General features: G+C 47.1%; 1 protein-coding gene across 3 annotated transcripts; it reads right to left on the bottom strand.

Annotated features, from left to right (window-relative positions):
* Window positions 1-4,231: 4,231 nt before the first annotated feature.
* Hyou1 (hypoxia up-regulated 1) lies at window positions 4,232-17,400 on the bottom strand. Of its 3 annotated transcripts, none has more exons than XM_041638597.1 (26): window positions 17,351-17,400; window positions 16,316-16,413; window positions 16,023-16,116; window positions 15,787-15,865; window positions 15,511-15,665; window positions 15,336-15,412; window positions 14,850-15,031; window positions 14,481-14,596; window positions 12,339-12,531; window positions 12,063-12,197; window positions 11,867-11,949; window positions 11,632-11,764; window positions 11,283-11,470; window positions 10,896-11,034; window positions 9,637-9,697; window positions 9,397-9,476; window positions 8,826-9,011; window positions 8,532-8,704; window positions 8,349-8,436; window positions 8,111-8,233; window positions 7,813-7,946; window positions 7,621-7,705; window positions 7,229-7,469; window positions 7,081-7,131; window positions 5,735-5,785; window positions 4,232-5,616 (listed from the first exon to the last, which is right to left on the bottom strand). In XM_041638597.1, the coding sequence occupies exons 2-26, from the start codon at window positions 16,404-16,406 to the stop codon at window positions 5,555-5,557; spliced, it is 3,000 nt and encodes a 999-aa protein (XP_041494531.1). In that variant the 5' UTR covers window positions 16,407-16,413; window positions 17,351-17,400; the 3' UTR covers window positions 4,232-5,554. The 3 variants fall into 3 exon arrangements, with proteins under 3 accessions (XP_041494531.1, XP_041494530.1, XP_041494532.1); XM_041638596.1 differs by lacking the exon at window positions 17,351-17,400 and adding an exon at window positions 17,010-17,344; XM_041638598.1 differs by lacking the exon at window positions 17,351-17,400 and adding an exon at window positions 17,205-17,344.
* Between the last annotated feature and the right edge of the window lie 8,915 nt (window positions 17,401-26,315).

Genomic DNA, 26,315 nt, shown 5'->3' with positions numbered 1-26,315 from the left:
TCACCGACGCCCCTCCCTCGCATGCCACCCCTACCTGAGCGGAGGCGGTAACCCCACAAGGACGGGGGCGGGGCTCGAGGAAGGCCGGTGCGCACGCACAGAGATGGGCGGGCCTCGGCTTCGCCTAGCGACTGACTGCTATCGGCTGTGGGATGAAGGCGTCACTCTGCCTATCACGCTGCTCCCTGCGTAAGGACAGTGACGCTTACAGATTGAGCACCACATGTCCATTTCGTTCCACCGACCAGTTTCCATAGAGTGCCTCCGGTTACTGTGCACATTCAGAAAACTAAAATAATCACTGCTAGTAGGGGCTTGGCATTTTCTCTTAGAAATAAATTCAATCTTCAGCATTGGAATTCTACGTTGTGGTCAGGCAAATGGGAATAGAGACAAACAATATAGCCCTAGTACTTAAAAGACAGAATCCTGTTGGACGGTGGTGGCGTACGTCTTTAATACCAGTACTCGGGAGTTCGAGGCCAGTCTGGTCTACAAAGTGAGCTCCAGGACCCTGCCTCAAAAAACTGAAAGATAGATTGATAGATTAGATAATAGATAGATAATCCTATCTTTGGGTTCTTTTAAAATCTCTTTAATAGTCATGTATGTACATTAGGGGTGGGGGCGGCGAAAGGGAGTCGCAGGTGTCATCCTCCCCCAGAATGCTGTCTACTTCCTTGAGACCGGTCTCTAACTGATTAGGCTAGGCAACATACCTGGCTTTTTCTTTTTCCCATGGGAGCTAGAGATGGAGTGTAGGTTTGCTCAAGCTCTTTACTGTCTGAGCCATCCCCAACCTCACATTCTAATCCTTGGAGCCATGACTTTGTGGAGACACGGTGAGAGACCCAGCGGGCCTGGAACTCTGGGTGATCCTCCTGCCTCTGCCTTCAAGTATCTACGATTACAGACAGGCCTGTAACCTGACTAGGAGACAGCAGATTAACAGCAGCCTTCCCAGTTCACACCAGGCGCCAACCTTAGATCCCTTAGGGGCTCCACAGATGATTTGCATGAGAGAGCAGGAAAGTTAAACCTGACCTTGACCAACTGTAAGTTCAACACGTGGGAGTTTACGAATTCAGGGCCTCTCTGAGCTACAGGATGAGTTTAAGATGAGGATGGATAACTTGGCAAGACCCAATTATGGAAGAAAAGGACAGAGAAAGTGCATCCATTAGAAATAATGATGAGAGCCAGGCGGTGGCAGCACACTTTAGTCCCAGCAGTCAGGAAGTAGAGGCAAGGGGATCTCTGAGTTCAGGACCAGTCTGATCTACAAGAGCTAGTTCCAGGACAGGCTCCAAAGCTACAAAGAAATCAGTTCTCGGAAAAAAAAAAAAAAAAAAAAAAAACGAACAAAACAACAACAACAAAAAAGATAGATACACTTGTCTGTTCAACTGGTGGACAAAGGCAGGTTAGATAACTGCAAAATAAGTCCTCTTTGGAAATCCAGAACTCATTGTTCACTATGAGGTGTTTTTGTTTTCAGAGACATAATTTCTCAGGACCAAAACAAAAAGCAAACAAAAAAAGAAGTCCCCACAAAAGTGGTTTTTACTTAATAAATCAAAACTCTTAGCCAGGCATGATGACAGGCACCTTTAATCTTAGCAGAAACAGACGGAGCTCTGTGAGTGCGAGTCCAGCTAGTCTCTAGAGTGAGTTCCAGGACAGCCAGAGCTACACAGTGAGACTCTGTCTCAAAACAAACAAAAAAACACAGCCTCCCTCCCAAAACCAAACAAACAAAAATCCAGGACTTTTTTGTTTTATTGTGTAGCTCTGGCTGTATCTCTGAGTGTAGAGAGGAATAGGCTTTGCAGATCAAGCAGGAGTGAGCTGGAGGTTCCAGCTGAACAATTACATCGTAAGAGTCACCTTAGCACAGGTTTCCCCGGGTACCAGCTTCTAAACTAGGTAACTGGAGGAAACTGAGCATGGTGGCATATGCCTTTAATTACAGGATTCAGGAGGCAGAAGCGGGCAGATCTCTGAGTTGGTCTACAGAGTGAGTTTCAGGACAGCTAGGGCTACAGAGAAACCACCTCAAAACAGTAACAAAAGAGAGGGAGGGAGGGAGGAAGGAAGAGAAGGAAAAGGAAAAGCTGAAGCAGAAGCAAAGAAATCATAAATTGCATTGAATCTATGTTGGCTATAAATAGCGAAACAACTCAAAGTTTTGTGATGGATGGACAGTCTACAAGGAATTCTTGTAAACTAGTTTCAGTAACACTCATCTACAACACCAGGACTTGGACTGAGGCAGGAGGATCAGGAGTTCAAGGTCATCCTCAACTGAACAGCAAGTTTGAGGCAACCTGAAACACGTAAAACAACAAAAACCGGCACAACAGCACTTCGGAAGTCAGAAACAGGAGGATCTCTGTACATTCAAGGCCAGCCTCATCTACACAGTGAGCTCCTGGTCAGGCAGATAGACATAGTGAGACCCCATCTAATGCAAACAAGAGCTCACTAACTTCTCTCTCCTCTCCTCTCTCTTTCTGCCTTGAATGTAGGGCATCTTGGGATTTTCTATTACACCATCCCGCAGGAAAATGGCTGGAGATTTTTTAAGCACCCCATATTGGAGAGCAAAGAACTTTTTAGAATAGTGAAAGCCAGAGAGGAAGAGGAGATAAAATGGGACTCTACAGGTGCTGAACTTCTTCTAAGCTGGCCTGCTGCAGCCCAGGCTCTGTGCCCGTAGGCAGATGACAGAACCTAGGCCTGTACTCCCTCAAAACCAAGCTCCAAGGTGCACGCCTTTAATTCCAGCACTCAGGAGGCAGAGGCAGGGGAATCTGAGTTTGAGGCCAGCCTGGTCTACAAAACAAGTTCCAGGACAGCCAGGGCTAAGCAAAGAATCAAGAAACAAAAAGCAAGCTCTAGGGTTGGGGAGGTAACTCAATGTTAGAACACTAGAATATCAGCCTCTAGATTTGATACAGGAGCCTGTGTGTGTGTGTGTGTGTGTGTGTGTGTAATGAAGATTCCCTTAGGCATAGTAGTTCAGATGTGTAATTCCAGCACTTGTAAGACAGAGATGGTTAGAAATTAAGAGAACATACTCCAGAGCACCTGAATTTGGTTTCTAGCATCATGTGGGATGGCTCATATCACCTGTAACCGGCCCCTTTGTGTTCATCAGGCATCTGCTCAGGTATATACATAGTCACACATATACAAATAATTTTTAACTGGGGGTAGAAGGGTGTCTCAGTGGTTAAGAGTGCTATCTAGGAGTACTTTCTTCCAGACAACCTTAATTTGGATAACTGTACCTAGGCTGGGTGGCTTACAATAATCTCACTTCAGCTCCAGGGGATCTAGTACCCTCTTCTGGCTTCCACAAGTACCTGCATGAGCACATGGTATGCAGAGACATTCACACCTATGTATATATGCACATAAATGATTTTTAAAAATTTGGCTTTTATTCAATATGTTAAGACATAATTTAAATAAAAACCAAAAACTTCTCTTTAACAGATGTGAGACACGGGGACAATTAAGTCCCACCCACCTTGTCTGTGTATCACCCCTGTAATTACCACTGATTAACAGATCTAAACAGATTACTTGGGGGAAGTTGCAAACCCACTCCAAAGTTCCAAGAATAATCAAGACTTCTCAACAAATGTTAACACTGTGAAGTTTACCTAATTCCTCTGCATAAATATACATAAACATGCCCATTTCCAAGACATGAAAGCTAGTTGCTGGCATCATTAAACTTCAATTTGGGACTGTACTGCTGTAAAAACAGGGATATTCTCCTAAACAACCATAACACCATAATCACACTCAACACATGCACACAAGTCACGAGTGTGTCAGAAATGTAAGCATGTTGCCAGGCAGTGATAGCGTGCACCTCTGATACCAGCGCTTGGCCCGGGCTGTGGTGGCGCACGCCTTTAATCCCAGCACTCGGCAGGCAGAGGCAGGTGGATCTCTGTGAGTTTGAGACTGGCCTGGTCTACGAGAGCTAGTTTCAGGACAGGCACCAAAGCTTCGGAGAAACCCTGTCTCAGGGTGGGAAAAAACAGTACTAAACAGTATTTGGGAGTCAGAAGCAGGTGGAGCTCTATGTTCGAGGCCAGCTTGGTCTACTGGGCAAGATCTGTAGATGGCCAGAGTTACACAAGAAATCCTGTCCTGAAAATTAAAAAAAAAAAAAAAGGAAAAAAGGGGGAGTGGGAGAGAAAGCAATACAATCTATAGAAAAGAATATTTTATTGAAACAGTTTCTCAATTAACAATGGAACAAAGTACAATTCGATTCAAACCTGTCCAACCAGCCTGAACTACTAATGAAAGAACTCAAACATACAGGAAGGGGGACTGTGTAGGACCTTTAGGTCCCTCTGCCAATGTGGCAAAAAAAAAAAAAAAGAGGGGAAGTTGTTAGGGCAGGGGAGAAAAGACAAAATGACTGACATACCAGGTTTGCTTTGCCCCAGGGTGGAGAAGTCCTAGCTCCTGCTACAGGTGCAATACTGGAGGACAGGCACTCTAGACATGGGCATAGGGGTAAGGGGCGTTCCCTCCTAGCAAAGTACGCTGGGAAGCTGAGCCCTGACCCCACTTCTTTACCCACAAAGTCTGCCTGAGAGTGAGGTGGCATTTTTACATTCATACCATGGTCACTCTGTCCCTCAGTCTCGGGAAAGGGGCTCACAGTAGATAGCACGTCTTTTGGTCAGCCCAGGAGAAAGAGAGAAAGAACATGAGAGAAGGGGTAGGTGTCACAGGAACTAGGGATAAGGATGGGGATAAGGATTGCAAGTGCCTGCAGGATACTTGCATCCTTGCCAACCGTGCTACATACTTCCTGGGCCCAACCAAGGGGTGACAGGGCTTTTACATTCTCTCTCCTTCCCCTGGGCAGGGGATTCTCTTACTTGCTCCCTGTTTGCTCTGGCCACCAGGGGTCGCAGGAACCAGAGAATATAGTTACACAGTCCTGATGACTAAAAGCTTCGGGCTAGAAAACTATAGCCCAATCTGTACTGGGAAGGCAAGGACAGAAAGAGCCAAGGAGGAAGGGCAAGGGAGAGAGAAGACACAGGAAAGAAAAGAGGCACTCGGAAACCAGAGGTGGTGACTGAGGCTCTGCAGACACTGGCCCAGACAGGACACTGATTCTGTGGAACAGGAGAGGATGAAAGGATGCTCAGAGAAGACTGGGCATTCTTTAGTGTCCCAAAACATCCTTCCCACTACCAGGTCTCCAACAACTACGGGCAGCCATTATCTAGCTCACTTACCCACAGGCAAATAATTAAGACATAATAGTGATTTTTCCCAAACACAGGGCCAGAGAGTAGGAGACCAGAGGGTGGAGCTGGGGACAGAGCTAGATCCGGTTTCAGCCATGGAGCTATTCCAGAAGGACTGCTAAGCAGCCACTCCTGTCCCAGCTAAGAGAAGGAACTGGAGCCCCTAACCGCAGGAGCAAACCCGGCCCCAACCCTGATGTTTAATAAATAGAGGTGGTAGGAGAAGGAGCTGGAGGCAAGTGGGGAGACAAGAGGTGGGGTTATAGTTCGTCATTCTTCAAAGGCCGCTTCTGTCCTGCTGTCTGCTCTTTCTGTTCAGATTCTGTTGGGTGGTGGGGAAAGACAGGGGAGAGAGGATGGGGGCATAAGGCTCAACAGCCAGTTCCTCTTTTTCCCTCCAACCCTAACAAGCTGCCCAGTACCCTGTGCTTCATTCTTACCTGCTCCAGGACCTCCTAATTCCAGAGGCTCAGAGTCTGCTGGCTCCGCAGCTGCAGTGTAGAAGAAAAACATCAGTCATAAAGAAGTGAGATGCTAACACAGAGGATACAAACCCAGGTGGTAAATATTATAACACTTGTGAGACACATTTAGGGTCTCTGCCTACTTTTTAAAAAAATTTTAGCCGGGCGGTGGTGGCGCACGCCTTTAATCCCAGCACTTGGGAGGCAGAGGCAGGCGGATCTCTGTGAGTTCGAGGCCAGCCTGGTTTACAAGAGCTAGTTCCAGGACAGGAACCAAAAGCTACGGAGAAACCCTGTCTCGAAAAATCAAAAAAAAAAAAAAAATTTTATTTACTATTTATGGGTGTTTTGCCTACATGTATGCCTGTGTATTTTATATGTGCCTCGGAGGCCAGAAGAGGGTCTGGGTCCTCTAGAACTAGAGCTACAGACAGCTGTGAGTCCTCACGTAAGTGCTGGAAATACAAACTGGGTCCTCCGGAAGAGCAGCCAGAACTCTTAAGAACTGAGCCATCTCTCCAGCCCCTCCCCCCTACACTTTTTTTATTTTAAAAATCAGACATATTCACTTTAAGTGTGAGTAGTTTGCCTGCAAATATGTATGTCTGTGCATCACACCTATGCTTGATGTCTGCAAAAGACAGGAGAGCACTGGAGCCCCTAGAAATGGAGTTACAGATGACTATGAACCATCATGTGGGTGCTGGGAAATGAAGCAGGGTCCTCTGCAAGAGCAACAAGTGTTCTTAACAGCTAAACCATCTCTCAGCAGCTTTGGCTACCATGAAACTCACTAATGTAGGCCAGGCTGGCCTCAAACTCAGATATCTGCCTGCATCTGCATGTCCTGTGCTGGGCACCATGCCATGGCCAGCAAATCTTTATTTAAAAAAAAAAAAAGTTTTGCCCATGCATATGGAGGCCCAAGGGTGATGCAGCGTTTCTCCCTCACTGCTTCCTACCTTACATACTGAAGCAAGGTCTCTGGCTTGAACCAAAACTAGCAATCCATCTGGATTAGCTAACCAGCCTACTCTAGACAACTGCCTTCTCAATATTCTGGGTAAGTGGGCAATATGCCTGCCTGGCATTTACATAGGTGCTGAGGATTTGAACTCTGATCCTCACGTTGTTTAATTAAACAGTTTACCTACTGAGCATCTCCCCAGCATGTCTGTGCCCTTTTTTCTTACAAAGAAAAAACACAATACTTTTAAAACTAGAGGTCACCCACAGTTCATGGGCTGAGCAGAACCAGACCATGCCTGCCAGTTTGCCTGACTTAAGAAATGTCACATTCCAAACCAGTTTTCCCAACTCACCAGTCTCTTCTTTGTCAGGTTCTAAAATGGGTTTTGCCTCTTCAGTTTGACCTAGAGGGAAACCAAGAGTTAGCAGCAGCAGCCCTAGGAGAGATGGGTGGCTTTTCTCTGCCCACAGTACACTGGAGCCAGCACCTTCTCCCCTCACCTGCAGGTGGAATGACCTTCTCCCCCTGGTCACCAGCACTGGCATTGAGGGGAGGTTCTGTCCGTGTGCCATTCTTGTCCTTGGGTCGTGGCCGGGGTTTGGTAAACTTGGCCTTATTGAGCAGATACTGCACCTCACGGTCCAGGGCCATCATCTTGGCCTCAATGTCTTTTGAAAGCAGCACAGGTTTCTCTGTGGCAGGAAGCTTGGCCTGCTCGGCCAGAGTTGCATTCTTCCAGGCCTGTGGGTGAGGCCAGATAAGACTCAGAACTAGCCAGAGATTTGGCAGGTGTCACTTTCACCCAGTTAAGGCAACTCCTGCTGACTGCAAACCACCCTGCCACCCTCAGCGTCCCAGCTAAAGTGTCCAGTCACACGTTCAGAGTGATTACCCAGGTGTCATTGATGACTTTCTCTAAGGTTGTCATCTCCACCTCAGTGAAGATCTGGTCCATCTCTGGGAGAAATCGGGCACCCCTAGAAGCCAAAGAGAAGACGGATGAGCCCAGTGCAAAGGGCCCGGGCCAGAGGAAGGGAGCTGACAGAGAGGGAACCACACAAGGAAGGGAGGCAGGAGCACTCACTTGAGGAAGATGCTAGAGTGGTTCAGGAGATTGTCCAGAGCCGAGAGCCGCTCCGGCCATTTCCTGCGCTCTTCCACCCGAAAAAACAACCCCTGGCACAGCTTTCTCAGCTCAGTAAGCTTCTCCTTCAACATCTGATGGACATGAGGAGGAGAAGGAGAGTTGAATTGTAGCAGGAGCACCCTGGACCCAGGCCTGCATCTTGCTTCATGGCCTGACACCCCAGCTCTTCTCACTCTGGTCCTAGGAGGGAGGCCAGCACTCCCATCCGCCTACCACATCCTAGAGGGCCCCTCACCACAGTGGTGGCTCCAAATCCCTCATCCTCCAGCCAGGCAGAAGCAGCGCTGAGTTTCCCAGAGATCTCCTCCCGCTGCTCCTCAGTGGACACTTCCTGGTACTCAGGTTGGTAGAGCTTATCCTAGTAAAGAACACAAATCCATATATGGAGTGAGCTTTGGGGAAAGGATCAGAGCCACATGCCCCCAAGTGCAAGTTCCGGGAGCAGGGTGTGTTTGCTGCCCCCGCCTGCTAACCTGGGTCTCAAAGATAAAAGCTTCCAAGCTGTTGGCGGCTTTCTCCCTTTCCTGCTTTGCTAGGTCTCGGAGGGTCAAGTCCTCAAGTCTGTGGGATGAACAAGACAGGGATAAGGTGGGCTTTGAACGCCCCGCCCTTCCAGGATCACCTTTCCACATCCTGCCCATCTTCGCAGCACTCACTTCTGCACTGAACGGGCCAGCTCATCCTCTGGCAAGTCTGGCAGGTCCAAGACAGCCAGCTCCACACCTATCTCCTCCACCATTTTCTGCTTCCGGGCAGGTTTCTGCTTTTTTTCTTCCTCAGGAGCTGGAGGGACACCCTCAGGCCCTGACTGTCCTTTCTCTTCAGGCTTCTAAATAGAAAGAGTAGTGATATCAGGCAAAATTGGCTGCACCTCCTTCATGGGGCATAAACCAAGCAGCCGCCATTCACTCATCAGCCCCTGGATGGCAGTCTGCCCTGCGGGAGCTCACCTGGGCCTCAGACTTGTCGCTACTTCCTTTGTCATCAGGCTTTTCTCCCTCAGTGGCTGCAGCACCCTTGGGCTCAGGGGGTGGAGGCTGAGAGGTGTCTTCCGCAGGGGCTTCAGTTTCCTCCTTAAGCTCCGTCTGCTCTCCAGGTTCTTCCTTGCTTCCCTCAGTAGGGCTCTCCTCTTCCTCCTGGGAGATAATTACAGAAACCCCAGAGGTTATATATACTACTAACTCAGCCTATGGCCATATTTAGCCTTGACCATATCAGCTCCTTAGCTTGGGGACAAGCAGATGGTACCTGTGTGTACAGTCAGGGGTTGTTGGAATTTGCAGAAATATAGGTTAACAAAGGGAGGGTAGGCAAGAATGAGAATTAAGCCTTGGGATCTGGTAATAGCTTTAAGTCTATGGAAGCAGGAGTAGATCAACCTGCCACAGGCTGAGAAAAGACAAGATGGGGACCAGTGAGGTCCTCTCAAGTCCAGGAAACTGGAAAACCACCAGATTCTGCTTCTGTCTACATTAATCCAACCCAACCCCCTCTCTATTCCCCATGCTTCTCTACCCTTACCTGTACAGCATCAGTACCATTCTCTTTGGCATCTGATGAGGTACCACCTCCAAACAGGCTGGAAATGGTGTTGCCAAGTTCTAGGAGGAAGGAAGTCCAGAGGTTTATGAGAAAAATCAAGCAGTGAACCCACTTCCCATCAACATCAATGCCATCACCTCCCCTAAGCACACATGTATGTTTACTTTTGCTTGCTCACGCACACTTGCATGCACAGACAGGAGCCCGTTTGCATCTTACTGGTAAGAGTAGATTCTTCCTCTGGGTTGTCCTCCACCAAGGTCTCAAATACAGACTCCACCTATTTTGAAATAGGTTCAAAATAAAGAACTGCATATCAACCCACACTGTCTCGCAAGCACATTGCTTGTGCATACACTAGGAATACAAAATGACTTGCAGCTGTGGCGGACTGCTGTCCCACCTTCTAGGACTCCTGGATAGCCACAACCCCTGTGAGTGCTGGCACTCTCGGGACAGGCTCACTGCTCTCCTTATAGCCGTCAATGACTCTACTAGAACACAGTCTCCCAGTGTGCCAGAAGATATTAATTCAAAGTTACTCTTTAGAAATGGGCTCATCTGGGGGGCTGAAGAACTGGCTCAGCAGCTAACAACATGGCTGATTTTCCAGAGAATCCAGGTTTACTCCCAGCACTGGCATGGTTGCTCTCACTCCAGTTCCAGAGGATCTGACACCCTCTTCAGTTCTCCTTGGGCACCAGGCACACATATGATGCAGACATGTGCATGGAAAATACCCATACATATTTTATTTTTTTTCTGGGCTGGCAAAATGGCTTAGCAGGTAAAGGGTGCTTACTCTCATCAAAAGGTAAAAGGAAGAAAACCAACTCATTTCCTCTGGCCTCTGTTTGTGCTGTAGTCTGCTTCCACCCCACACTCAATCATATATACATATACTCAAAAAATTTATCTCTGCGAGTTCGAGGCCAGCCTGGGCTACAAGAGCTAGTTCCAGGACAGGCTCTAAAGCTACAGAGAAACCCTGTCTCGAACAAAAAAAAAAAAAAAAAAATTAAGGGGGTTGGACAGATAGCTCAACAGTTAAGAGCACTAGCACAGATGTACAGGTAGGCAAAACACATAATTATTAAAAAAAAATCTGTGCTGGGCAGTGGCAGCACACACCTTTAATCCTAGCACTCAGGAGGCAGAGGCAGGTGTATATCTGTGAGTTTGGTCTACAAAGCAAAATCCAGGACAGGCTCCAAAACTATTTGGAGAAACCCTGTCTCGAAAAACAAAACAAAGCAAAAAAAAAAAGTTCTGTATGTCCCTTTTATCAAGTTAAAGCGACCACCAACACGTGCTGACCACAAAGAGCCCCATTGTTTCACTGTGTTTAAAGCCAAGACTCATTATATCTGCTCCCAAAATGCTTTGTGCTTATCCATCCTATGGAACCCTCTCTGGGAGGGTTGGGAGGGCCAGGGTTCACCATCCCTACCCTGATAAGGGTTCTCTTTTGCTCTCACCCTGTCTAAACTGAGCACCCCACTCTCATCCAGGTTAAAGTGGGCCTTGATGCCTTTGGACTCATAGTCAGGATATTTCTTGAAGCTCTCTCCCACACCTTTTAGCTTCACTGTGGTCAGATTCTGAGAGCCAAATACCCTGGTTGGGAAGGAAAAGAAGAGTTTGAGGAGACCCACCTGCCCCAACCCCAAACACATGCTCTCCTGGCAGGAGATGTCAGGGGGACACTCAGAAGGATGGACCCTCTCTCCAAGGCAGGCTGTTCACAACCTGACCCTAATCCACCTTCAGCCCTCTAAGCCCCGCACTCTCCTCCCCTCCTTAGGTCAGTCATCCAATAGGCACACCTCCCACACTCCCTGCACCATCCTGCCCCCGCCCCTCACCGAAGATCCTCAGGCCCCAGGAAGCCCAGGTCACCGTAGTTGATGTGAAAGTTGAAATCATGGCTGTAGCGGTTAAAGGTGATGACTTTGCGCTGAGGGTAGGGCCCCATCCGGGAGAAGAGCACACGTTTATTGTGCTTCAGGCTTCGAACCCCAGGCTCCTCCTCCACCTCCCTTGTGAACTCCACCTACTCAACAGGAAAGAGAAGGTACAATGGAGAACCAGGGAAGATTCTGTGGGTAGGAGTGAGGGCATGAGATCTCTTGGTATTAAGAAAAGGGGCAGGTTGAGGTGAACAGAGATCTCACTTCGAGAAGCAATGGGAGTATGCCCCATGGCCAAGCTTACCAGGATGGGGTAGATGACAGCATCACGCACAACGAATGGCTTCACCTTGAAGGCTTTGCTGAGTGCCGCTGCCTGGTACACAGCCCCCATGGCGGCTGCTTCATCTGCATTGATATTCTTTCCTAGTTCCTCCCTAGGAGACACAAGCCTTAGCATTATCCGCCCGGGAGGGGCTGTCCCCAGCCTACAGCTAGGCAGAACTAGACTCCATGCCTAGCTCCCACACAGTACTCACTTGCCCACAGCCTTCAGCAGCACCTCTTGAACTTTGGGAACACGAGTGGCCCCACCCACCAGGATCACTTGCTCAATTTCATCCTGCAGAAGGGGAAGGCGAGATGCAGGAGTGAATGCCCAGCTCAGAACTGGCCCTTCCCTCTGACACCCTGCGGGTCCCTCAGCAGGCACCTCTGCCTCCCTCAGGCACTCACCAAGCTCATCTCGGCACTCTGGAGGGCCTGCTGCACAGGCCCAGGCACTCTTTCAAACAAGTCTGCACACAACTCCTCAAACTCCACTCGAGTTACTTTTGCCTTGAAATCCACGTCATCCATCAAGCCCTCAATCTGTGGGAAGAAGAACCTGTTGAGAGGTTCTGACCAGATCCTGCCTCTGGGCAAAAGATGACAAAATTCAAGAAGAAAGGCCCAACACCCTCGTAGAGAAGAGCCCCAGGCCTGCCCTCCGCTAGGCTCCCATGCGGGCACCTGTGCCATGTGGTCTGCATTGGCACTCAAGACGGTTTTAAGACGATTGGCTTCCCGAAGCAGTTTGGCCATGGCACGTGGGTTTTCCCGAACATCCTTGACTTTCTGGCCCTTGCGTTGTTCATTGAAGAGCCTAGCCAGGTGTTCTCGCAGCCGAAGCTCCATCTCTAAACCACCCAGAGTCCGATCAAACCTGTTCAAGAAAGGGAGCAGGTAAAGTGTAAGAATGTAGAGGGTCCTCCCACTGGCACAAGAGACAACAGCACTGAGCCTGCAGGCTCTCAACAGCATAAATAGCAGCTCAGAGTAGCTCATCCGCCTGTTCAGTCAGGGTGCTGAGTATCAACTATTTGAATGTAGGTGGGAAAAGGAGCAGGAGAGGGGCCTGAAGTCAAGGAGTTTATAATCTAAATATGAATAACCTCCCAAATGTGAAAACATACACATGTTTTAAAAAAGAAGCACCATAGCCAGGCAGTGGTGGCATACACCTTTAATCCCAGCACTTGGATGACAGAGGTAGGAGAATCTCTGAGTTCGAGGCTAGCCTGGTCTACCAGAGCTAGTTCCAGGACAGGCTCCAAAGCTACAGAGAAAACCTATCTCGAAAAACCAAAAACAGAAAAAAGAAAGAAGAAAAAAAAAGCACCCAGCATTAGGGAAGCAGAGGTAGATTTCTGTGAGTTTGAGGCTATTTTGCTCTATGTACAGACTTCCCAGGATAGCCAGGATTAAATAGTGAAACCTTGTCTCAAAATGAATGAAGAAAGGCAGATGAAGCTAGTGGAACACACAGGAAGTCTGCACTACTCAGAATAGTCAGGGGAACCTTCCTTGATGCAGTATACTGGAACTGAAACCTCAAGAAGAGCTGGAGTAGATTAGGTAGAGAAGAGAGTGAAAAGACTGGCCGGCAGTGGTAGCACACGCCTTTAATCCTAGAACACTAGAGACAGAGGCAGGCAATCTCTGAGTAGAGTTCCTAGTCTACAAAAGGAGTTCCAAGACAGTCAACAACTGTTACACAGAAAAACCCTGTCTTGAAAAACCAAATAATAAGAGTGAAGAACATTCTATACAGAATAGTTTTGCTAAAGATCCCAAGGCAGGAAATAGGGGGGAATGTAAGAATAAAAGGAGCAAAATAAAATAATAATAATAATAATAGGAGCCAGGCATCATGGCTCATTGTCTTCAAGCCAAGCACTTGAGACGGAGGCAGAGGCAGGCAGAGCTCCGTGAGTTCAGGGCCAGCCTGGTTTGCATAGAGATTCTAAACAGCTAGAGCCATGTAGTGAGAGCACCTCCAAAAAAGAGTAAAAGAGCTCAGGTACAGTTGCAGGAGGCAGGGCTCAAAGAGGCAGAGAGGGCACTGAAGAAATGGATTACTATCATATCGGTATTTCATTTATTCCTCTCTTCAGTGGTGCTGTGGATGGAGACCAGGGCCCATAAGCACTAGCTGAACAGCGAGGAGCTGAAAAAGGGGGTTCTAGGAGAGAGGCTTTGTGTTTTTCATACATGGTCTCATAAATTCTAGGTTGGCCAGGACACCATAAATAGCTAAAGGTGATTTTCAGTTTCTGAACCTCCTGCCTCCACCTCCCGGTGCCAGGATTACACCACCAAGCCTTCTTTAGGAATGGTTTATTATTATTATTATTATTATTATTATTTTGTTTTTTAAATTCTGTAGGTCAAGAGACAGGCGCAGGACTAGCAGAAGTTTTTGACAGACCTGGACAACACAGTAAATTCCAGGAATATACAGTTTGGTAGCAGAATGCCTATGAAGCACATGTGAGACCCTAAGTTCAACCTCAGTAAGAAGAAAGACAGATAATGACAGTGATACAGATAACCTCAATATGTCAAGAAAGCCGAGAAGCAGGTTGCACCTGACACTCAACCTCGCATGCACTCTCGTGGGTTTCCTTAGAACACATTCAGCAGGAAGCTCCCTGCTTTTCAAACTCCCTAAAGTGTCCCCTTCTCTCTCCTGCTTCCACTTCCTCTTTGAGAGCAGCCGCCTCCCACGGCAGGCAGCAGATGCTATATCCAGGAAGTGTGTTCCTTCGGGGAGCAGAAGAAAAGCACCTGAGATCCAGGCAGAAAGCAAACCCTAAAGTCTTAGTAACTTACCCCACACCCCGGATCTGCAGCTGTGGTTGCATCCCAGCCTCCTTAGTCTTCACTGTTTGGTAGGTGACAATGGTGCACACGGTGCTGCCTGAGCCCATGTCATAGAACATGACATTCTGTGGAGACACCAAGGGCACTGTCACGGGAACTTTATCAAATGCAGGCTGCCTGTCCCCCTGCCTACCTGAAAACAAAGAACTATCGCCTTTTACCATAAAGCCGACCAACTCCAATGGGGACTGAAAGGAGGCGACTGCCACACTTTGCCAAGGGAAGGCCATGCAAACGAGATGCAAAGCAGGTCGAGGACCCTCTATGCTCAGTTGACCATCCTGTGTATCCAGTGCTCAGGAGGCCTCCTTGGCTCACCTGTGCAGTGGAATTGATATCTTTCCGGCGGAAGACACCATAGCTGAGGGCAGTGGCAGTGTTGTCATTGATGAGCTGCAGCACTTTGAGACCAGCCATTCGAGCAGCCTGCAGCACGGCTCGGCGCTCAGCCTGGTTGAAAAAGGCTGGCACGGTGATCACCGCATCCTTAATGGGTTGTTCTACAGAGGACAAAAGATCAGGCTCTCAGCAACTCCAAACCTCAGACCAGGGTTTCCAGACTTAGTGCAACGGACTCTGAGGCAGGGAATTCTCTCTGGCTGGGGCTGATCTTGTACATGAGGGTGTTTACTGGCCTCCTTGCCCTCTACATACTAGATGCCCATAGCTCATCTCCTGTTTGTGACAGCCAAATGTATCTTCACGCAAGAGGCCAACTTTCACTAAGAGATAAAAGTGTCCCTACTTGACAGTCAGTGCAGATTTTGGGGACCTCGCTGCCACTGACCCCATCTTGATACTCACCTGCAAAATCTTCAGCCAAGGACCGGGAGTAGTTAAGAACCATGCCCAGCACCTCCTCAGGGGAGAACTGCAGCTCCCTGGAGAGAGGAGTTGAGCAAGACCACTAGTCATGAACACATGCCAGTAAGGAGCCCAAGAGGGCTACTGAGCCCACCTTCCCCCACTAGACACTCACGGACTGATCTGGAAGCGCACAGTCTGCCTCTGTGGGTCAATGTTTAGCTCGTGTTCTGGGAAACGGTCCCGATAAAGGGCCACATGAGGGTTATCTGCCTGCTTTCCTAAGAGGTGCTGAAAATAACGGAGTGTAGCCTTTGGGTTCTTGATGGCCTGAAAGAAGACCCAGCAGGTTCTTAGGCCCAATCCCAGCTTAGCCTGCCTCTTACATCATAGAAATAGACAAGAGACCAGCCTCCAGAAGAGCCAACCCGGAGGTGGGGCTGCTACTCACCATGCCTGCTGCACTGTCACCTAAAAACCTTTCATTTTCTTTCAAGGTCACAGTCACTGGAGTTTTCCTCCGAGATTCCCTAAAAAAAAAAAAAAAAAGAAAAGCATCATTAGCCTAGCTTCCTGCAGCACAGTATGAATCTAGGAGCCTCAAGATCTCACAGTGGGCTCAGCCACCCACGTCTGTTTTGGACACTACAAATTACACACACACCCTCGACACAGATCTGTCCTTACTTGTTCAATACAATCTCCATGGGCACTCCAGGCTTGACAATGGCCACCTTCATGGATTCACTGCCCAGGTCCACAGACATCACAGCCAATGTGTCTGAAGGGAAAATAGAAAAGTACACTTATCTGTTTAGCTCTCTGCTTCCCACACCTTCCTGAGTTAAATCAAATAAAGCAGTCTATGATCTAGACAGAAAGATGGCAAAGACAAAGAAAAGAGCCTAGCTCTGGCAACCCTACACACTCGAGTGGGCACCTCAGGCCCTCTTCTTTTGATCCCTTTGCCAGGTACATACCGCTCAGTGCCAACAGGTCCGCCAAGAGGACAGCCACCAAGGCCCAGCAGGGTAGCCTCCTTGGCCTCTGCCTTCTTACTGTGGCTGCCATCGTGAACCTTGCAGAGAAGGAAAAACACTTGTAACTGGATGCCGAGTGAAGAAGGAAAACCACATCCCAGAACAGACAAGCTCTAAGATTCCTATCTGTGGCACTTGAGGCTAAAGGCAAAGCAGCGTGGACTCCTCCCCTCCCCTTCCGAGGAGTTTCAGTCATTCTACACATCCTCCCGAGTGTCCCACATTTGGGCCTAGGCAAAAGGGCCCCGATGCTTAGCTCCACGACATCATTAGACAGAAAAATAGGAAGGAGACTTGACCTTCTTTCCGTCCATGCAAAGGCAAGTAACTGGCGCACCACAGCACTGTGCGTGCTGTCACACACCTGGAACTGGGCCAGGGACCCTCGAAACCTGCTCAACTACCTCACACCTGGAGCTCCCCTGGTGGTGGGGAAAGCCAGGCTGAACCTGCACAGGAACTGGAAGGTGATGACGTTGGGGATGGCTGGCATGGAAGGGCATGTCCCCTCCTCAGCATCCCTTGAATACTGCCCGGCCCACCCTCCTTGTCCATCCCACTCCTGGGCCCCGCTGCCCACGCTGACGCGGTACGGGCTAAGGTTACCGGCCCCGAGTGTTCACCTAAACCTCACCTGACGAAGGTAGAAGATCCCACTCCCGGAAATGGATTCGGCCCACCCCGAGAGCGAGGGGCCAGCCCAGCGACGGAACTGCAGGGCCGAAGGCACCGGTATCCGTACGGCCCTCACTCCCGCTACCGGCCCACCCCCGAAGCTAGCACGCTGCCTCCCCTAGGAGCCGCGGCCCGGATGCTGCTCCATCCTCACCCCCGCTCCCTCTGGCCTTCAGCTCCCGTGTCCCTCGCTCCAGGATCAACGCGGCGCGGACGTATCCACACGGCCAACAGCACGACCCTAACCCCAGGCCCTTCGCAACTCCCCTCCGTTTGCAAACTGTTACAGTAGCCACCAACCTCTCCGCGGCGTCTCGCGCACCAGCCGGCCCCGGACGCGGCGCAAGCTCATTGGCGCCTCCGCTGCCCGGCCCTGCGCCGCACACCTGGCCCCACCCCTGCGGCCCGGCGCGCGTCTCCATTGGTCCACGTGGGAGTCCCGCCCCCTTCATGGCCCCGCCCCCGAAGCGGCCGCGGGGCCTCAGTACCAGTTGGAACAAAACCGCCGGCGCCGGCCGCTGATTGGACCACGTCACGGGTCGCGGCCGGGTCGCTCCTCGCGGGCCGTGTGCCAGCCCCAGTGCTAGACTCTTCGGTGGGGCGGCCCGCGGAACCCCGCGTGCGAGCCGGTGCTGGCGGAGGGTTCGGTCCTCTTGGAGTCACTCGGGGCGTCGGCGCGAAGGACTGGAACTGCGCCGCACTCGCTGCGGCGATGCGGAAGAGGCGCGTGCGTTGGGGGCTCTAAACTGCCCTGGGCTTTGGCTAGACACCAGGGGACCGCTGCTTTACTCCAACCTTCCTGTTTCATTGAGGAAACTTAAGCCACAAAAATGATGTTCGCTGATGGGCCGGAGATAAATCGTGTTTGTGACAGAACTTGGCTTTAACTCTGAACCCCATTAGTAGGAGAGACGATATTCCAAACTAAAACAGGGATTTAGTTGACTACATCATATACATCATCCTTCTGGGTATTCCTGTTCCATTAAGTATTGTATTTTCCTTTCGGTTTAACTAGTGGGGTCGTAGGATTAAAGTTCTAATGTATCCATCTCCCCAGCTATTTTCACTCCTCATTTCCCTTTCTAGTTATGGTCCCATGAAAATGTGGTCCTTGGAGAGTGCACAAACTTTTACAGCATCTATCCAAAAAAACAGTATTCAGGTGTAATTAGAAATACAGGGGCTGGAGAGATGGCTCAGCAGTTAAGAGCACTGACTGCTCTTCAGAGGTCCCGGGTTCAATTCCTAGCATCCACACGGCAACTAACAACTGACTCCAAGAATTGATACACACAGACATACATGCGGGCAAAACACCAATTACATAAAAGTAAATAGTAAATAAATTTTAAAAAACAAATAGAATTACGACTGGGCAATGGTGGCACACGCCTTTAATCCCAGCACTCGGGAGGCAGAGATCAATCAATCTCTGTGAGTTAAAGGCCAGCCTGGTTGGTCTTACAAAGTGAGTTCCAGGACAGCCAGAGCTATTAAACAGAGAAACCCTATCTCGAAAAAACAAAAATAAAGAAATTAAAAATACAGAGATCTTTGCTTAAAGGTTGGCTCTCCTCACTAAATTAGTACTGGTGTCTGCGCAGGTCTTTTTCATGCTGTGACTCTTTGGTTTGTTTTCCTTCGGTTCTAGAAATAGAACCCTGGTGCCAGTTCTGTCATTGCCAGACTTGGCAAAACCTAGGCCTTGTCTGTTCTCTCTACGGTTTTATGATGCTTAAGAGCTGAGAGTCTGGTGTCTGTGTTAGGGAAACCCTTGGTATTGCTATAGGGCAGTCTATTTCTTTTTAGGAATGGTTTGAGGCTGGGAAAGTAGGTCAGGATACAGCTCTTGCCAGGCACACTTGAAGCTCTGGATTCCTTCAACAGCACCATTCAATAAATAAACGGTATTCAGGTGATATAAAAAATAGAAACAAAGAGACCTTAGACCTTTGCTTAAAGTTTTTTTTTTTTGTTTTGTTTTTTTTTTTTTTTTTTTTTTTTTTTTGGTTTTTTGAGACAGGGTTTCTCTGTGGCTTTGGAGCCTGTCCTGGAACTAGCTCTGTAGACCAGGCTGGTCTCGAACTCACAGAGATCCACCTGCCTCTGCCTCCCGAGTGCTGGGATTAAAGGCGTGCGCCACCATCGCCCGGCTCTGCTTAAAGTTTTAACACTGTAATCACACTAACACAGAGATGCAATCTTGGAAAGTTTTCTAGATAAAAGTAAATCCCCCTTGCCGGGCGGTGGTGGCGCACGGCTTTAATCCCAGCACTCGGGAGGCAGAGGCAGGCGGATCTCTGTGAGTTCGAGGCCAGCCTGGTCTACAAGAGCTAGTTCCAGGACAGGAACCAAAAGCTACGGAGAAACCCTGTCTCAAAAAATAAAAAAATAAAAAAAAAAAGTAAATCCCTTGACATCAACCACAACCTCCCACTCTCGTCAGTAGTATAAGTAACGCGATTTCACTGTGTAGCTTTGGCTGTCCTAGAACTGGATCTGTAGACCAGCTGGTCTCAAATTCGGAGATTCACCTGCCCCGCTCCCTTCTGAATGCTGGGATTAAAGGCATGAGATACCACTGCCTGGCACTATTTTTCAACTCAGAGACTTTTCCATGTTGGTGGGATTCACCTCATTGTTAGTACTGTACAACATTGCATAATGTGGGGGTTGTTTGCCAGTGATGGATATGAGTAGTCACTTCTACCACATACATGGAATGTGTGCACAGAGACTGACCAGAAAGGATGTCAGGAGTCCTGCTTTATCAATTTCTGTCTCATTTTTTAAGACCAGGTTTCTCATGAAACATGGAGCTAGGCTAGTGCCCAAGCCCCAGGGGACTGTCCTGTCTCCAACCTCAACAGTACTTGGTTGTAGGTGCATGGGGGCTTTGTTTTGTTTTTAAATTCTTTTTTTATGCATTTTCATCTGAACTCAGGTCTTCACGCTTGTGTAGGAAGCATGCTTACCCACCGGACATCTCTCTAGTGCACCCTGTTCTTTCTTTTTGCCCTGCACCTTCATGTTCTGTTATTGTTTTTCTTTGGTGTTTCTCTGTGTAGCCCTGGCAGTCCTAGAATTTGCTCTGTAGACCAGGCTACCCTCAAACTCAGAGATCTGCCTGCCTCTCCTCTGCGTTCTCTGTGCTGGATTAAATGTCTGTCATCACACCCTATTTTGTTTTTTAAACAAGGTCCCTACTACATAGTGCTAGTCCGTAATGGACAGGCCCTCACTATGTAGAAGTTTTGCTACTGACCATGAATTTGAGGCAACCTATTTGCCAAAAATTCTGCTTCTTGAGTGCTGGGATTATGAGTATGTGCTTCTAATTTTCTATTTTTGCTTTGTTTCTATTTTTTTGGGGGGGCGGGGAGGCTCAAGACAGGGTTTCTCTGTGAAACAGTCCTGTCTGTCCCAGAACTCCCTGTGTAGACCAGGCTGCCTTCAAACTCAGAGATCTGCCTGCCTCTGCCTCCAGAGTACTGGGATTAAAGGCCTGTGCCACCACCACCACCTAGTTTGTTTTTGAGACAGGGTCTCATGTAGGTTGGCCTTGAACTCAGTCCTCCTGGCTCTACCCAATTGCATAGTTGCATGGAAAAATATTTTGTTTCTCAATAATAACTCCACTTTGGTCAAAGAGTCAGCAGACTAATTCCAATTGTTTTGGACAAAGACTGCGTTTAACACTTACTGAGCCTGTGATGGGCAGTGTTCTAAGTGCTCTCCAGAAATAGTTATAACTTAGCATTGCCCACAGAAGTTTCAATCAACTATGTCCAATGGTTCCTTGTACTTTTTAACCTACCAGTTGTTGCTGACCTGGAGGCTGTTTCCTGTTCCGAGGACTTGTGCCCCAGAACACCCTCGATGGAAACAGTGCTATTGCCATCACAGTCCTCGGCCTCCATCTCTGTCCCCTTGGGAGCTGTAGCAGGTGTGAGTGCTCTAGGGAGCCACCTGTTTTGTTCTTTAGCCAGAAAAGAACAGAATTTCACAAGTGTAGAACGATGGAAAATTTTCAAGTAAAAACACCTGATCTGTCTCGGAAAACCAAAAAAAAAAAAAAAAAAAAAACACCTGATCTGGATTGACCTTGGCTGATGAACTCACTGTTCCAATCCAGAACTTGTTCATATAGCCCTTTCTCTGGCATTAAGCAGAAATCTGAAGAAAAGAACATCACTGTTATGCAAGGGTAGGGCCGAAAGTGACAAGATTACAGCAGACACAAATGGAGGGTAGCAGCTTGTACAGACCAGGACTCCTGAGAGTTAGCAGAATGAGGTAGGATCTAGAGTTTAAGACCTAACTAGGCTACCTAGCCAGAAAGACACCCAGCCAAAGCATACGTGTTTAATTTATACAAAATTTAAAAACAAATGATTATGGAAGGGAGGGCTGTGCTTTCCCTTAAGGAAAGATAGTGTTCCAAAGAAGTCAGTAGGCAGCTTCTAGAGAGCTGGCAACTCACATTCCTGATTGCAAATGGTATGTTCTATTTGTGCAATTTCAGTGTGTGCTAGCACCAGGTTTCTCTGTGTATGCCTGGCTGTCCTCAAACTCACAGAGATGCACCTGCCTCTGCCTCCTGAGTGCTGGGATTAAAGGCCTGTATCACCAGTGCCCAGCTGAGAGAAGCTATTTTCAACAGAACAGAAACCAGATTATCATTTTCTTTTAGAAGAGAGAAAAAATTACCCCAAAATTATTGAAGAAAACTGGAACATCACAAGAAAAAGAATGCAAAAACAATATCAGGAAGCAGAAGAAGGTGGACCTTGGAGAATTCAAGACAAGCCTGGTCCTCTGGAAGAATAGTCAGTGCTCTTCATGGCTGGACCATCTCTTCAGCCTCTGTTTACACTTATATTTTCAGGCATTTGATTCTTTTTATTTGTTGTAGTTATGTATCTAATGATACATAATGATAGCTTCAAGCTAGTCTTCTTTAGCCTCCTTGTTAAGGCCCTAGCTGGCAGGGGAACCTGGGAGAGCAGAGCCTAAAAATGAGGCAGATTGAAGTCTCATGCCATAGCCAACTTTATTCAGAGCACCAGGTAGTTTATTTTCTGAGGGTTAAGCAGTGTCATATATGCAAAGTTCACCTGAGTTCAATCTGCAAACAGTTACAAGAGCAAGGCACATTCATGTAGGTTTAGGTTGTTTACAGTCACAAGGACAACCCGAGCTTGGAAACATCATTGTTTGCAAAAGTGGGAATGTGTAAATCCCCAGCAAACCCACTCCTATTTCCTACACCTGGGAAGGATAACGAGATGCCATGAGAGTCTGCCAAGGGGTCTCAGGAATTAGGTATAGGATAGGATAAACACGATACAGAACCAGTTAGATACCACATCTGATCAGCTGCCTTGTCCAGTCATCTGTCCAGGGGTGAAGAGCACCAACAGCAAGATATGCCTCTCCACTCCGACCAACCAAGAAAGTGTAAGAGTGTGCAAACCTGTCCTTCAGGTTTTAAGTTGTTCCATAGGCAGACAAAACCACATCTTAGGGCTTGCTGCCCTCCCCACAAAAGTCATTGGCTGGATCAAAATCCCACAACACTTCCCCTTTATTTCTAATTAAGAAGGTTATTTTTAAATAACATGAAACTATTTACAATAAGACCTATCAAGTATTGTGCAGAAGAAATGATAATAGCATAAAAAATGAAACAACAACAACATTAAGCAAGAAACACTAAAAAATGGCAAATTACAGAAATTACTCCAATAGCTGTCCTATTCTGGAAAGTCTGTGTTGTGCCGAATATGCTCTAGCTAAGATAAGAGGATTGTAACAGTAACTACCTAATCTTCAAACCCATCACAAACCTGAGAAGGAAAATATTACTTGAGTAAGCAAGAAGTGCAAGCAAACAACTTCTGAAGATGCAAGAAATGAAACAGCTAGCTGCCTGGACAATCACCCAGTGTTTCTCTGTAGCATTGGGGCCTCCAACTTTAGCTTTAGGCCTACAATATCTAACAGACCATTTTCAGAAGCAGGAAAATTTGAAAGACTGTCCCCCCTATCTTGGCAAGGTTCAGCAGTCACTTTCCCTTGTATCCTGCTTGTCCAGATTGGACAGTGTGCTTACTGACAGCAGCAAGGCAAGGGCAGTTCTTTGCCCAATAGGCCAGTTTTGCAAGGAGAAAACAAGCTCCATGTGGAGTGTCTTCTATGCCCATCATTCTCTCGGGAGTAGATCTGTGCTGCCAGGAGCAGTTGTGTCTCAAATCAACAGAATTCTCAGTTATTAAAACATTTAAATGCCCTATTCTGTAGGTCTTTGAAGTGTTTGAAGATTACCTATCTACACAGAATACAACTTTGTTTGTCTGGAGAACCTAACCAACAAATTATAATTATGACAAACCTGGGAGACTATTAACCTGTAATTCCTAATAACCTACATAGCTTAAAGACTAAAACTTCACATTATAAAGTAATCTGTACACAGATGTACAGTAAGGACAATGACCTCATGACAATATACAAAAATATCTTAATCAGAGGTAGAATGTTTAGTGCAATATGACAAAAATACCCTTAATTTGCATCAATATATAAAATATCTTTAACAGAAGTAGAAACATATACAACATGACAAAAATAATTTTACTTCTGTATACAAAATATTTACTTCTGTATTACAAAAATATTGTAAGCAGAGGTAGGAACATGTACAGTATTATAAATATTAATTTTGTAACAATATACAAATTATCTTAAACATGAATGAGAAAATAATTTTACATTTGTAACCAACCCTAACAGATGACTATTATGCATAATCCCAAGAAAAACCAAGCACACATCCATCCCACCTATTGGGAGAGGGAGAATTGCTTCCTGCTGTCTAGGGGGCAAATGTATCTCTTTTGGATCCTGTAAAAAAAAAAAAATTAAGGTAATAGTTAAGTCTAGGATTTAACTCAGGACTAGATGTAACATTTATAGCCAGTCTCTGATTAATGATTAAGGCTTATCTGAAGTTCTTAAGTTCTGTCTAGGGTACTGTAGGAAGTCGAGCATCTATGCTCAACGATGGTGGTGCATGCTTTTAATTCCAGCACTGGAGAATCAGAGGCAGGAAGATCTCTGTGAGTTCAAGGTCAGCCTGGGCTACAAAGAGAAACCCTGTCTCAAAAAAACAAAAAGTCAAGTTTAGTCCTGGTGAAAAAGTGAAAGTATCTATGGGCCTGGTACTCTGGGGGTATTCCCTAACCTTAGGGAAAACAGCGGATCTATGTAAGTCTGAGACCAGCCTGGTCTACAGAGTGAGTTCCAGGACAAGCTCCAAAGCTACACAGAAACCCAGTCTCGAAAAGTCAAAAATCAAACCAAAACAAAACAAACAAAAAAAGGCATCATTATGAACCAGGTAGAGTTGCTGTTGGGCCGCATCTTCCTTCTGGAGACTTCAGAGATCGCTGTTAGGAAAATTATTCACTGTGGAAAACTTAAGCATTATTAATATCAAAACGTTTAAATTTTAAGATAGCACTGTATCTAAAGAAAGGTTCTAATGCCGGGCGGTGGTGGCGCACGCCTTTAATCCCAGCACTCGGGAGGCAGAGGCAGGCGGATCTCTGTGAGTTCAAGGCCAGCCTGGTCTACAGAGCTAGTTCCAGGACAGGCTCCAAAGCCACAGAGAAACCCTGTCTCGAAAAAACGAAAAAAAAAAAAAAAGGTTCTAAAGAATCAAAAATAAGTATGGTGAGAAACAGAATTTTGGGGACATAAGTGTCCTGACAACAATAGTCCCTACATTTTTGGTTTTCTTCTGTCCCATACCAGGTGGCTCTTCTGCTATGAGACAGAACCTCTGAATTTTTCTTTTAACAACAGGCTTAGATTTAGAGGAGGAGAGAGCCACAATCCAACACTAAAACTAAAGCCAGCTTTAGTTTTGAAGTGAGTCGGGACTACATAAAGACCACCTGATAACATGACTGTAGAGACCAGCAAAACAAATATTTTGAAAGGTATATGAATTTTTACCCTGCTGATAGTATATTATACCATTAGGCCAGATCATTCCTTTTCTTGGTAATTTTTTTTTTGGGATAGTTCTCCCTTTTTTAGATGCTTATTTGTCCAAAGGTTTTTAAATTCCTCAAGATGGATTTTTTTTTTTTTTTTTGGTTTTTCGAGACAGGGTTTCTCTGTGGTTTTGGAGCCTGTCCTGGAACTAGCTCTTGTAGACCAGGCTAGCCTAGAACTCACAGAGATCCACCTGCCTCTGCCTCCCGAGTGCTGGGATTAAAGGCGTGCACCACCACCGCCCGGCTAAGATGGATGTTTTTATTTTCCTGGAAAGATAAAAACAGAACCCTGCCCTGAACCTGATTGGGTGAGTTTTTCTTTTCAACAGGTCGAACCACCACATCGGTTATGAATTATCACTTCTCATAATCAATCAAACCAAACCTTTATTAATTTTGATCGTATTTGTAGCTTTTTTTCACCTGTGGAAACAAAGGCAAAACACCGTCCCCAATCTAACAAATATTGTTTCCATTCTGAGGTCAACAAATCTTGAACCCTGCTGTATGGCATAAGGACAAAGTGTGATGTGAAATGTAGCTTGAGTACCCACATCAGCATGGGGGCCCTCACCAAGTATCTGATCTTGGGAAGCCTCAAAACCTCTAATCTTACCCTGTTCAAGGGCCTTAGCTTCTTTTCCACTGTTACAGCTTTCACACTGTAACGACCATATTTTAATAGAGCTGAGACTAATAGCTTCCAGTCATTTGGGGTGATCCTATTCCTAGAAGATCAAGCATTTAAAAACTGTCTCACATATGCTCAATGTCTACCATAAGAATCCATTGCTTTCTTAATATCTCTCTCTTTTTTTTTTTTTTTTTTTTTTTGGTTTTTTCGAGACAGGGTTTCTCTGTGGTTTTGGAGCCTGTCCTAGAACTAGCTCTTGTAGACCAGGCTGGTCTTGAACTCACAGAGATCTGCCTGCCTCTGCCTCCCAAGTGCTGGGATTAAAGGTGTGTGCCACCACCGCCCGGCTTCCTTAATAGCTCTTAAATCTCTCGTATGTTTAGGTTTCCACTGGCAGTCTACATATCCTTTGTGGTAATTGTGATTTGCTGGTCTTCCCCTGCTCCCTTTTTTGAGACAGGGTTTCTCTGTGTAGCCTTGGCTATCCTCAAACTCAGATTCACCTGCCTCTGCCTCCCAAGTGCTGGGATTAAAGCCCCGTGCGCCACCACCGCCTGGCTTG

The sequence above is a fragment of the Microtus oregoni genome, unplaced genomic scaffold (assembly GCF_018167655.1).
Source record: "Microtus oregoni isolate MIOR12 unplaced genomic scaffold, Mior012 000055F_ref0000237, whole genome shotgun sequence".
Lineage (NCBI taxonomy): Eukaryota > Metazoa > Chordata > Mammalia > Rodentia > Cricetidae > Microtus > Microtus oregoni.
Note: the sequence above shows the minus strand (reverse complement) of the source record. Positions and strands in the feature narration are given on the sequence as shown.